This window comes from Toxotes jaculatrix, chromosome 19, assembly GCF_017976425.1.
Source record: "Toxotes jaculatrix isolate fToxJac2 chromosome 19, fToxJac2.pri, whole genome shotgun sequence".
Lineage (NCBI taxonomy): Eukaryota > Metazoa > Chordata > Actinopteri > Toxotidae > Toxotes > Toxotes jaculatrix.
The window spans coordinates 17,357,365-17,369,628 of record NC_054412.1 but is presented as its reverse complement, the minus strand read 5'-3'; the positions used below and the strand labels follow the sequence as shown (position 1 = coordinate 17,369,628).

Below are 12,264 nucleotides of genomic sequence, written 5' to 3'. Positions count from 1 at the left end.
CATGCTGCACCACCATGACATCGGGTACTCCCTGGAGCTAAAATGCCATGAGCTCGAATGAGCCAGAAACATGAAAATTTGCCTTATAACTGCAAATGGTTTGCAAGTGCTTCCCAAGAAACGTGAGCCATATTGGCCAGATGATGACGCTGTAACTATGATTAGATTCAACTTTATTGTCATTACACATGTACAGGGACAGGGTAACGAAATGCAGTTTAGCATCTAACCAGAAGTGCAAAAGCAGCAAGTGCAGGATATACAGTATACACAGTAGATATATACAATAAACATGATATACAGATGAGTGTTCTATAACAGAATGTACAGTTAAATAGGTATTATAAACATACTATACAAATGCATTATGTATTTAAGTGTACGTACAGACATACATACATACATATGGCCCAATAATGTAAATTCTATCCTACTTAGGACACGGACCAACATTTCTACATTTGCTATGCTTAATAATTTTGTACATTACGGTATCATATATCTCATTATCCTCCCTCTTGAGCGCTTCACTTTTTTAAATCTACAATTACCTCATAAATGTATTAATCTATGGTTAGGGCACTATAGCTAGAGATATATAGATTTTGAAAATAAAAGCTCTGTGTGATCCTGGGTGCTCTTTGTGCGGCCTGTGTTTTCCTCCATACACTGTCCCACTTTTTCCACAACAATGCTTTCTTGGTGGTTGTTTTGATGTTACAGCAGCGACAGATGGTGGGCAGGCTACATAACCAAGCTGCGCTGCTCTCTGGGTAATTACGGTAGAGGACGTCATCCTCCTCCCCCACACCGCGGACTCCGCACAGCTCATTTGCCGGTGAAAGCTTGGTCGTGCAGCGGGTGCCATTTGGCGCAGTATTGAGCCACATCCGTTATCAAAGAGCGTCCAGTAATTTATTTATCGTCGTATTTGTTAATTTTATTAATACGTTTGTCGTCAGAAATTCACAATGAGCTCAATTAACGTTAAAAAGCTGAAAGTCAACGAGTTGAAGGACGAGCTGAAAAAGCGTAATCTTTCGGACAAGGGGCTGAAGGCCGAGCTGATGGACCGCCTGCAGGCCGCGCTGGACGAGGAGGCCTTTGCCGGAGACTCCCCGCTGGACCAAGAAGTTTCGGCGGCCGAGAGTTTCGGTCAGGCCACCGACCAGGAAGGTATGGCGGAGGAAGAAGAGGGCGACGGCCCGATAGAAGAAAGCATGGAGGCCAACGAGGAGGAGGAGGAAGAAGAGCCGGAAAATGGGGGCAACGGCGATGGCGTTGCCGAGGACGAAGAAATGGGTGAAGGGGAAGAGGACGGGGACGAAGACGATGAGATGGATCCCATGCTCAAGGGAGATGTGGACGACATGGAGAAAATAGACACAGAGGATGGTGAGCCCGGGGACCAGGTTGCAGAGGGTGAGTCGACCGAATTGGTTATGAAAATGTGATTGACTGGATGGACTGTGGCTGGCTGTCGGTTTTCTGCTATAACGTTAGCGTTAATGCTACCGCGGGAGGAGGGAGCCGGCTGGGAAACACTTAATTTGAATGCGTACAGCAGAGCGTCCATGTTAGGCTAGATAGCGTGACCTCATTAGGCTAGCCAGCGTTAGCCTCAAACTGAAACAGTTAGCCGATCGGCTAACTCAACGTTAGCATCGGTCGCCAATGGTTAGCTAACGTTAACCGTTTTGTAACGCTAAGTATCGATCGCACAGTCCACATGCGCCAACTTTAGCATTATTATCGTACACAATTGAACGTCGTTAGCTACAGTTACTAAGCGGAGGAAGTGGGAAATGAGCTAATAATTTGCTTTACTCTGGCTTTTCGTTTCGCTTCGGTTAGCGTGTTAGCTTGCCTGCTAACGTCATTTTCTTTGTGTCTGTGGTGCAGCGCTAACAAGCTGGTCATCCCTATAGCTAGTGTTTCCCACATTACAGTTTAGCTACGAAATGGGATGATAGCGTGGAGGTGGGCAACGGGAATCCCCAACTTCATAACCTACACGCACAAAACGATATAACTTTACAGCAAAAATGTTTGTAAAGATTACTGCATTGATTGTAGCATATCTTGCCTCTAGTATATACTTGTCAGTTATCTCAGGCTCAAAAGGGACAATTGGGCACTTCAAAGAAAATAGAAATTAAAATCAACTTTCGAATTTCTTGGGACTAAATTTCTACAAGCGCGATGACTGGTGCATATCGGATATACGTCCAAGTGTGTTTGACTTCTATAGGGCCGGGAACACTTGAACTAGCTAACCCAAGGCTGTGCGGAAGATGGGGCCGGCGCAGAACTGCTTGTTTAGCCAGCACGTGGTTAGTTTGTCCTGGGTTTGAATAGAAAGTGTCATCTTGTTGGATCTGCACAGAAAATATAGGTTTATAATGATTAGTCACTTAGGTATATTAAGGATAAGATATGGGGAGGGGGGTCATTACGAGTCGAAGTAGGTTTCCACATTTCCTTGCATGATGCATTTGTCCCAGACAACAGTAGACTTGTCCTCTTTAATTAAATATACTTATACATGAATCTTACTGAAAACAGTATATTCTAAGCCCTTTATTGTAGGGTTAATGTCCCTTTACTTTGCAGAGACTTGTTTTTCCAGCCCCAGTAAATACTGTTCACAATGTTCATTTGGACCAGCTTACATTGTAATTACTACCTGGTCATTAGAGCTGTTACAATTTCTGAAATATGACTGTATTGTTTAATGTAATCATGAGGTGTTACCTCTTAGTTACCTTTAACATTGATGATTATGGTCGACACAATGTAATTAATGAACGGGCTTTGTGGGCCAGAACCCCACTGCCAGTCCGACCTCTCTCTCTCTCAAAAAGGAGCACCTCATTCTATATCTTTGTTCTATTTTCAAAGGGGATGCGGACAAAGACACGAATGCTGATCAGAAGAATAAGAAGGGTGTTAAGAGACGCCGGGAGGAACATGGAAGGGGCTACTTTGAATTTATTGAAGAGAACAAATACAGCTGGTAAGGATGGAACAGAGCAAAAATGGCCTTCAGCATCCCTGAAGCGCCATCCATAGCTTTGTTGAACTGTATTGGCTTTAAGTGCCAATGCACATATATCTAGCAAGAGGAAAACCCTCATTTTTAAGTATTATACTATTTATTAATAACCTTACTTTCACACACATGTTTTGAGGGCCATCCCTGAGTACTTCAAGAGCCTTACCATTTACCTTTTACAGTGCCCACTCACATTGTGTCTTTAATGGACTGCATTCTGTAGCAGAAGTGCATCTATCAAGTCTCTGTGAATTTTCACATCTGTTCCTTCTGCCACTTATTGTGTTGGAAAGCCCGTTGTGTCCTCAAGGTGAATCGAGGCTGCTCAAAGAGAACCCAGAGGAAAGTAGCAGATGTGCACTTTTGAATGGAGGGTGGGTGGGGAGGAGTAGCTGAGAGGTGTGGGAGGAGGGGTCCAGTGCTGCAAGGTAGCACACAAGGATGTAGCAAAACTCCCAGAGTGTTTGGAACGTCCACGGAGGAGCTCGCTATCGACCGTCCATCGTTTTACCTCGCAATGGTCTTTTTTTGTTTTGTTTTTTTGTTCTTTTTGTTCTTGTTTTTGTTTTGTTTTTTTCACTGGTTGTATGACGTCAAAATGCTATCTCTGTCCCATGTATCATGTTTTGTGTGTTATATCATGGTGTGTTGGTGTGAATGTGTATATTTGCAAGGCTCTTTCTATCCCTGCGCAGGTGACATCATGCATGGTGTGCATGAGTGGTTGTGAGTGTATGTGTGTGCATACATGTATCTACTTCTTGGTCGGTGTTTCGTTTTCATTGCGCTGTTGACACTGTAAGAATGAACGGGCAGAAAATGGAATCGCTTTTTAAGGAAATTTTTACATCTTGGGAAAAGTCTGGGACTCTTCACAAATATTCAGGGTGCCAATTTTTTTCCCTAAGACTGTAGCACTTTAATTTACCCTGTGTGAAACCAACGATCCCTGGGCAGCCACATGCCGCCAGAGCAGCAGTCAGCGTGTTGCCTGCAAACGGGCAGCACTGACCATATGCTCCAACTCATACAGTATGCTTTCCAGTGCCACCAGATCTCCTCTGCAGCAGCCAATTTTACAGCACTCAAGGTTGTTTGAGGACAGATATGACCACACGTCTCTGGGAGATATTATGACTGCTGCAGATGATGAGAATGGGTTGATGATCCCCAAATTTGTTTCTTCCCTCTTAATAAGTACTCTAATCCACTGGACTTAGATCACTGCTACAGGTGGAACAATGCCTAAGTCTTATTTAAATGTTCCTTCTTTACCACATTGTGACTGCTCTCTTAGAGATTTATGTATATAAAGTCAAGCTACAGAGTTGGTAAGTTGCTGTAGTTCTCAGTACACTGTGATTGCTCATTTCAAGCATCGAGGCATGGTAACAACTTGTACTGCACAGTTGCGTAGTTAAACAGAACAGTGTGATCTAGTCGTGACCTTTTCATTTGGAATTCCACACATGGGAAGTTAAATATAACTACACCCACTATTACTGTTACTGACCCCACACAAATCCAGGAGACCATAAACACACTGACCTGAAAGGGGAGAGGTCTGCTTTGATTTTGTCACTTTCACCAGTCGGCGGTGCGGCAGTGCTTTCTTTCTATGTATCTTTCACATTTTAGATTTCGCTGGATGCTACAAGGTAAGTGTTGTTTTCCAAGGGCCACAATACAGCTGACTATCCAGAAAGTTTGGAGGCTCGCTTGCCAAGTTCACTGTTTTTGTTTTGTATTGCTTCCCCTAGTTTCTTTCCACTACTCTCCCCCAGTATTTTTCAGGAAGTGGTACCCAGGGCATCTAAATGTTCCATGCAGCTTCACTGACATGTGAATCCTCTAACTGACTGGTCGGTGTCTCTTTCCAGGGCCTCATTTAAGTCACCTGTGCCACCTCTGGAGGAAGAAGATGAGGAGTTTGATGACACAAAAGTTTGTCTGGATACCTGTAAGTTTTCCTATTTGGTTAGGTTAACAGTATTCCAAGGTCCAAAATTGTATTTGCAAAGACGACATGGATGACAGTTAAAAAGAACATTAACCACAGTTTGTTTTTGTTCAGTACAGATACTTCAGTGTGTCGTTTTTTTTTGTGCTCTAGACAACTGCGACCTGCACTTTAAGGTGTCACGGGACCGTTACAGCGCCTCATCTCTCACAATGGAGAGTTTTGCTTACCTGTGGTCCGGAGGCAAGGCCACCTATGGTGTGAACAAAGGCAAAGCCTGCTTTGAGATGAAGGTACAGTAACAATGCTGATATGTTCTGCACATGAAAGAAATCACCCTTTCCTGCCCCACCTCACTGTTCTGTATTCCATCCCTGAATGTTTATAGTATATACTTAATACTTACACATTTTGTGTGTTGCTTCATGTCACCAGATTACAGAGAAAATTCCTGTGAAGCACATTAACAACAAGAACATGGATATCCACAATGTGCAGGTTGGATGGTCCTTGTCTACTGGCACACTGCTCCTGGGTCAGTTTTTATACTTGCTTTAGCTCTGAACATATCATACTGTTGGCTGTGTCATTGACGCTCAGTGTCAGTGGAATGAACAGAGAACTGCTAAATACGTTTGTAGTCCCATTTTGAGCTTTCATGTCTGTAAGGACTTATCGATTTACTGAATATCATTGCCTCATCACCACCTAAGCCAGTGCTGCTAGTTGCTATAATTCACACATGCTGAATACCTGAAGGGCTACTGTGCTTTGGATAGAGCACATTACACCCACTGGGAGTCTGCAAGAACATTGACCTTTTATTCAAAATGCAGGCCACTGGCTGTATGAATTTGCATGATGGTCAAGCCAAATAATGCCCCTAAAAACAGAGGCTTCAGTGGCCCTTTATAAAGGGCAGTCTGTCCTAAGTGGTCCCTCTAGTGGTGTGTGAGCAGCATGACATGTTCATATAAAATGGCTCCAGCTCTGGCTGCTTCATGGTAATGGTGGCTGGCTTAGGGCCAACACAGATGATTCACACACCAGTAACTGAGACGTGGTGTCTTATTTCAGAAATATCATGCCATCTGTTACAAAATGGTACAAAGTGTATTTGTCAATTAAAGTTTTCTCCCATTAATGTTTAGGTGAGGAGGCACATTCTTACGCCTACTCTGGGAAAGGCAAGAAGACCACCAACTGTGTGACAGAGGACTTTGGAGAGACCTATGAGGAGAATGATGTCATCTGCTGCCTTATTGTAAGACATAACTCTGATCATATGCACCTGGTATTTGCATTGGTTTCTTACAATAGCCAAAACTAAGATTGATTGAATGTCACAAAGAATACAAAGCTGCAATAAAATGAAATGATTATTCTCTGCGGAATATATAGTTCCCTCATTTAATGTACACCAGAAAGGGTAGAAACTTCATGTAATTCTTTATTATGGTTAATTTTATTTGATAATATTCTGAAAGAAGATGCTGTTTGTTGTATCTACTGTTTTTTAAATTTTATTTCATTTAGAAAATTACGTATGATTTCATAGAGTGGTTGTCTGAATTGTTTTCATTTTATAACCGGGTTTTTTCACACACATACAGACGAAAAAGAACTTTTACATTTTACTTTCTTTGCTTAGGACTTTGAGGGTGAGGAGGTGGTGATGTCCTTCGCCAAGAATGGTGGGGATCCTCTTGTTGCTTTCCAAATCAAAAAGGACACTCTGAACGGCCAGGCCCTTTTCCCCCACGTTATCTGCCACAACTGTGCCGTGGAGTTCAACTTTGGTCAAATGGAGACTCCATATTTCCCTGAGCCTCAGGGCTACACCTTCCTGCAGCAGATCCCCGTCGGTGAGCGGGTCCAGGGCCTTAAGGGGCCACAGACCAAGGCAGACTGCGAAGTAAGTACAGCTGTGGATATTCTTTTTAATTAGTCATACATTGAAAATGTACTTTTGTACCTTGGTATTCATAATTATAACTCTTTCTTTCCGTTTTGTTACGTAGATCATTGTAATGGTAGGTCTGCCAGGCTCAGGGAAGACCACATGGGTGAAGAACCACGTCCAGGAGAACCCTGGGAAATACTACATCCTGGGCAGTGACACCATTGTGGACAAGATGATGGTCAGTACCAAAAACAGCTGTGTGGCAGCTTTGGCTTTCTGTATGTCTTATAGTTTCTGTCTCACAAAAAAACTCATGGCTTAATCTTCGCTCATTTCATACAGATCAACAGCCTGAAACGCCAGTCAAAGGACATTACAAAACTGACTGCCATTTCCCAGCGAGCACCACTTTTCTTGGGAAAGTTCATTGAGATTGCCGCCCGCAAGAAGAGAAACTACATCCTGGATCATGTAAGTGGTTTGTGATGAAGCTGATCGCTGCCTGTGCCACTGTGATACAGATAACAACTGTAAAATCAGATATTACAAATCACAGTATAACCGATCATCTGTCTTCATTTCCAGACTAACCTGTCTGCCCCAGGCCAGAAGAGGAAGATGTGTTTGTTTGCCGGCTTCCAGCGTAAGGCTGTGGTGGTCTGCCCCTCTGACGACGACTACAAGCAGAGAGTCCAGAAGAAGGTGGAGACTGATGGCAAAGAAGTGCCTGAGCATGCTGTCCTCAAAATGAAAGGTAAAAAAAAAAGATGCTTGTGGCATAAATTTTACATGTACTGGTACATAGTTCAAACCTCCACAGGGTCTCTAGTGGTTTGTTTTGTTTTGCTGTTTATTGTCTGGTTCAGTCGTTTCTCTTGTTGCACCTCTGACCATGTTCTGGTTTGTTTTCCTTGTGTTACAGGTTTCTTTTCTCTGCCTGAGGAGGGAGAGAGCTTCGATGAGGTCATCTATGCTGAGCTGCAGAAGGAGGAGGCTGCCAAGCTTCTGGAGCAATACAAAGAGGAAAGCAAGACCGCTCTGCCTGCTGAAAAGAAACCCAACCAGGGAAGCACAACACCAAAAAGAGGTGGCGGCCTTCGTGGTGGCGGCCGGGGAGGCAAGAACCAGTTTGGTCGGGGCGGTGGACCTGGACAGAGAGGTGGTGGCCGTGGAGGATTCCAGAACAGAGGCGGCTTTAGAGGAGGTAGGATTGATATTTAGGGATGTAATGTTCTTCTTATTGAGGGAAGTGTGTTTTTAAGTAGTTTAACCATTTTGATCTGTCTGCAGCTCCTGGTCCTCGTGGCGGCTTCAACCGTCCACCTCGTGGCTTCCTGCCTCCTCCCGCCTTCAGAGGAGGATTCCCCAACCGTGGAAACTTCAACCGCGGTGGTGGCCCCATTCCCAACTTGGGCGGATCTCCCAGGGGTGGGCCAATGAGGGGTAACATGGGGCCCAGAGGAGGACACATGAACAGAGGCGGTCCAATGAACAGAGGGAACATGAACAGAGGAGGTGGAGGCAGCATGAGTCGTGGTGGAAACAGGGGACATCCCAACCAGGTGGGTTAGATAATGACAGGTGTACATCATGTTATTCAGGCTGTGTCAGCTCACAGAATATCTGTTGCATTGAGAACATGCAAACACTGTCCTATGTTCATATAAACATGTTTAATCTGATCATTTTCCTTCTCTCTACAGTTTCAGCAGAGAGGTGGTAACCGTGGCAACTTTGGAAACAAGAATGGCAACTTTGGTAACAACAGGAACAGTGGAAACTTTGGCAACAGGAACGGCATGGACAAGGCCCAGGCCTTCAACCAGAGCTGGCAGCAAGGGGTCAGTATTTCTCCGTGTTAGAAACTGTCTCTACTTTCCACACCAGGCTTTTTTAGTTTGGATATAAATGTCTTCCAATGTTGATAATGATGTAGGTTGAAGTTTAACACCCAGGTTTCACTTACATAAGTAAAGAGAACTGTACAGACCCGCAAAATGGTTTTCCCACAAGCACAAGTGTAAATGGAATCTAGATAGAGGGGTTAACAAAGAACAACAAGTGTCAATGCTATACATATAAAGTTACATTCACTCTGATTAACAGCCTGCATAAGTATGCTCAGCTAGTGAGAATCCCTGTTAAACATAATGTCAACAGTTCCTCTGTTAGTGATTTAGCCTGTAGCTTTACATGTAAAACAATCACATGTAACTAGTTGTCAAACACAACAGAGATTCATTTCCCTTTTTTTCCTTTACATGTGTGTGTGTGTGTGGTGTATAGGTTGATTTTCAAACTTTATAGCATGTGAATGAATTGACTTCTGGCAGGCCACTCCTGATCTCAGATCCCACAGCATCCTTAAATGCAGCAACAGTGACCACTTTTCAGATTGATCCCAGCTTGTGACCATCATGGGACATTAGCTTTGACCAAAGAAAGGCAGTTAAATACCCTGATGTATCATTAATCAGAGGAAAGTTTAAAATGAGCACATATTGGTGGTAGAAGTAGCACGTTTTAGAAAATGTTCAACAGAAAGGTTTACACATAGTGAACTGTGTATCTGTGTCTCTGCAGTTCTGGAACCAGAAGCCATGGAGCCAGCAGTATCAGCCTGGATATTACTAAGACACTTGTTCTAACGGACTGGTGGCCACGGAGACCCACCGCTTGCCACGGAACATCCCTCCACCCTGCTGTTTGATTTGTTTTTGTTTTTTTTTTCCTTAAGTTTTTTTTTTTTTTCTTCGAACCCACTTTTATTAATCTAAAACCCACCAACTGAATACCAAGCGATATGGAGCAACAACATTCCACATCAGAGAGGAGACCAGGCAGCCGGAGTGTAATGGAAGCTTTATATATATATATATATATCTCTATATACACATGTACAATGTGGGTTCAGTCTCTCATTCAATCATCTGTTTATTTCTTTTTCTTTTGTTGTATATTTCATTACCTTTTCCACCACTTTTAAATGATGTGCTTTTAAAAAAAATCTGTAATATCAGGAACCAGACACATTTTGCCAGCCTGGCAAGATGTTAAGAAAGTTTTTTTCAGGGTTGTGCATTTTATCTGTGCTGTGATCTTTTTTTTTTTTTTTTTTTTTTTTGTGCTTCTTTTTATTACAAATTGTAAATATTTTTGTTTTGGGGTTTTTTTGTGTTTTTTTTTTTTGCCTAGTTTGTATGAGAAGTTTAAAAAAAAAAAACGGTAATGATTGAAAGGAACCATGGCTTCTTAGCAGGAAGCGTGGTAGCTGATTATATTGTTAGACTGTACATGTCAGTAGAGTCACTGTCAAGCAGTTAAACTGAAGCAGCAGATAAATTACAGCAAGTTTTTTGTCTTTTGTTCCCACTATCAAACCTGTAACCTAAACTCCATAGACCTACAATAAACAACTCGTTGGCTTTTTTACATTCTTCCTGGCTTATGACTTTTGATTCAGTTCAAAGGTGTGTAAAAGACCTTTGAATGGGCGATGGCCTCGTTTGCTACTTCAAACAATACGGACATCAGCCCCCCTTACAAGCCCCAGTTGACACCTCATTAGTTAAGTATTCCGTCCCAGTGTCCTGTCTTTGATATGTCCCATCCAGTCCTTTAACTCCTCTAATGCACATTGTTTTGAGAAAATATTTTGGCCAAGCCATTTTAAGGATATAAGTAAGCCATTTTTAGTACTACTTTATGCCTTTTAATTCATTTTATCTTTAATTTATAGTAAATGTAGGGCACTGACTATGCTGGATTCTCAGGAGAGAGTGTGGTTCCTAGGTTATCAGTGGTTCCTTTAGTGCAGTAGACTTCTGAAGAACACCTAGCATTGACCAGTGCAGTTTAAACAACAAATCCCAAACCACCACATAATTTTCCTTTTTTTTGTGCATGTGTATTTTAACACAACCGTTTCAATTTTGAACCAATTTCCGATGACGCTAGTTCAGCACAAAGTGGTGGGGTTGCTCATTTTCACCAGCAAACCTAAAGGGCTACACAGTGTCACGACAACATCCACACAACCAACAGTTCATGAAAACCTTTTCAGATGGATGAGAAGGAAGCAGACAGTAACTACTTTTTTTTTTTTTTTAAATTCCAACTTAAAGGCATTATTATGTCGTTTCAAAGCACTCCAGAGTTTGTGGTGGTGACTGTGCGGCCCAGCAATAATGGCAGCTCATTCAGACAGCTCATAAAGTGTCCTGCCACATTATCCTGGCAGAGGACGCCCAATTTGTGTTGCAACACTGGAACAACAACATCCGAGCTGGAAAACAAACTATTACAGTAAAATTCGGTGGTGTGTGTCCATTGTTTTTTTTTTTTGTTTGTTTTTTTTAAACTGCCCTTATTGATATTTAACAAACTTGTAAATACTTCACCACTATTTCAACCATGCACGAATGTTCATTAATTAATTGACTTAACTGTATTGTGATTAAGAAAGTGTTAGTTTGCCAGAGTACTGCTGTGTGATGAATTGTCGATTCTATTTAAATGTCTGGAGAGTTTGTGCCCTCCTGTTTTATTGTACTGGATACATAAATCTAGCAGAATGCAAGCTTTGACTTTCCAGTATAATCTATAATACAACAGACACTATATTTTTATCGCTTTATGTTGCAGGTTGTATATCAGGTCTTTTATTATTAAACCAACAGTGCAAAAGCTTTGAGACTTTTTGAGATTTGTTGTCTTTTCTATCTGACGGTTTTTTGATATTTGTGTTTAAAAAATTTGGGATTGTATTTTCTTTTTTAATTTGCCTCAACTCTATTAAAGTTAAAGAAGCTGGTACACAATGACTTTGTGATTTGTTGCAGTGCCTAAAAAAAAAAATGTAAGTCATGTTTTTCTTTTCATGTTTTGTTGTCTTACAATGTTGAATCAAAGTGGATTTAATGTCAAAGTGAAGACAGATCTCTTCAAACTGTTTTCAATTAATTTTGAATACACAATACTAAAATACATAAGTATTTGTGCCCTCCAGTTTACCATTCATATTTGGACCCTACAAATGTTTTCCCCATTCTTCTTCTTGTCAGGTTATGTGGGGATTATGAGTGTGCTGGTATTGTCTTTGTGGGTTACAGTGACTTCTTTAACCAGCTGTGTCAGTGATGATGTAGGTGTGTCCTATTAAAGAGGAAGAATACTGTTTATCTCTTCTTATGGGCTATGTAGAAGCTGAGCAATTGAGCAGTATGTATGACCTTTTTGACATTCATGTCTCTCCACAGCACCACCTGCGTTTCCTCTATTCTCATGCCTCCCGGTGCAGCTGGAGGTGCATGATGGGAATCCACTTCCCTCCCAGACAGACAGCTG

At 42.1% G+C, this 12,264-nt stretch overlaps 1 protein-coding gene across 1 annotated transcript; it reads left to right on the top strand.

Moving 5' to 3' along the window:
• The first annotated feature begins 832 nt into the window (after positions 1 to 832).
• hnrnpub (heterogeneous nuclear ribonucleoprotein Ub) lies at positions 833 to 11,733 on the top strand. Its single transcript, XM_041064198.1, has 14 exons — positions 833 to 1,422; positions 2,902 to 3,016; positions 4,936 to 5,015; positions 5,169 to 5,308; positions 5,451 to 5,550; positions 6,167 to 6,279; positions 6,667 to 6,930; positions 7,037 to 7,156; positions 7,261 to 7,389; positions 7,504 to 7,672; positions 7,841 to 8,122; positions 8,209 to 8,480; positions 8,622 to 8,759; positions 9,502 to 11,733. Exons 1-14 carry the CDS (start codon positions 972 to 974, stop codon positions 9,550 to 9,552), a joined length of 2,424 nt encoding a protein of 807 aa, XP_040920132.1. The 5' UTR covers positions 833 to 971; the 3' UTR covers positions 9,553 to 11,733.
• Positions 11,734 to 12,264: the final 531 nt, after the last annotated feature.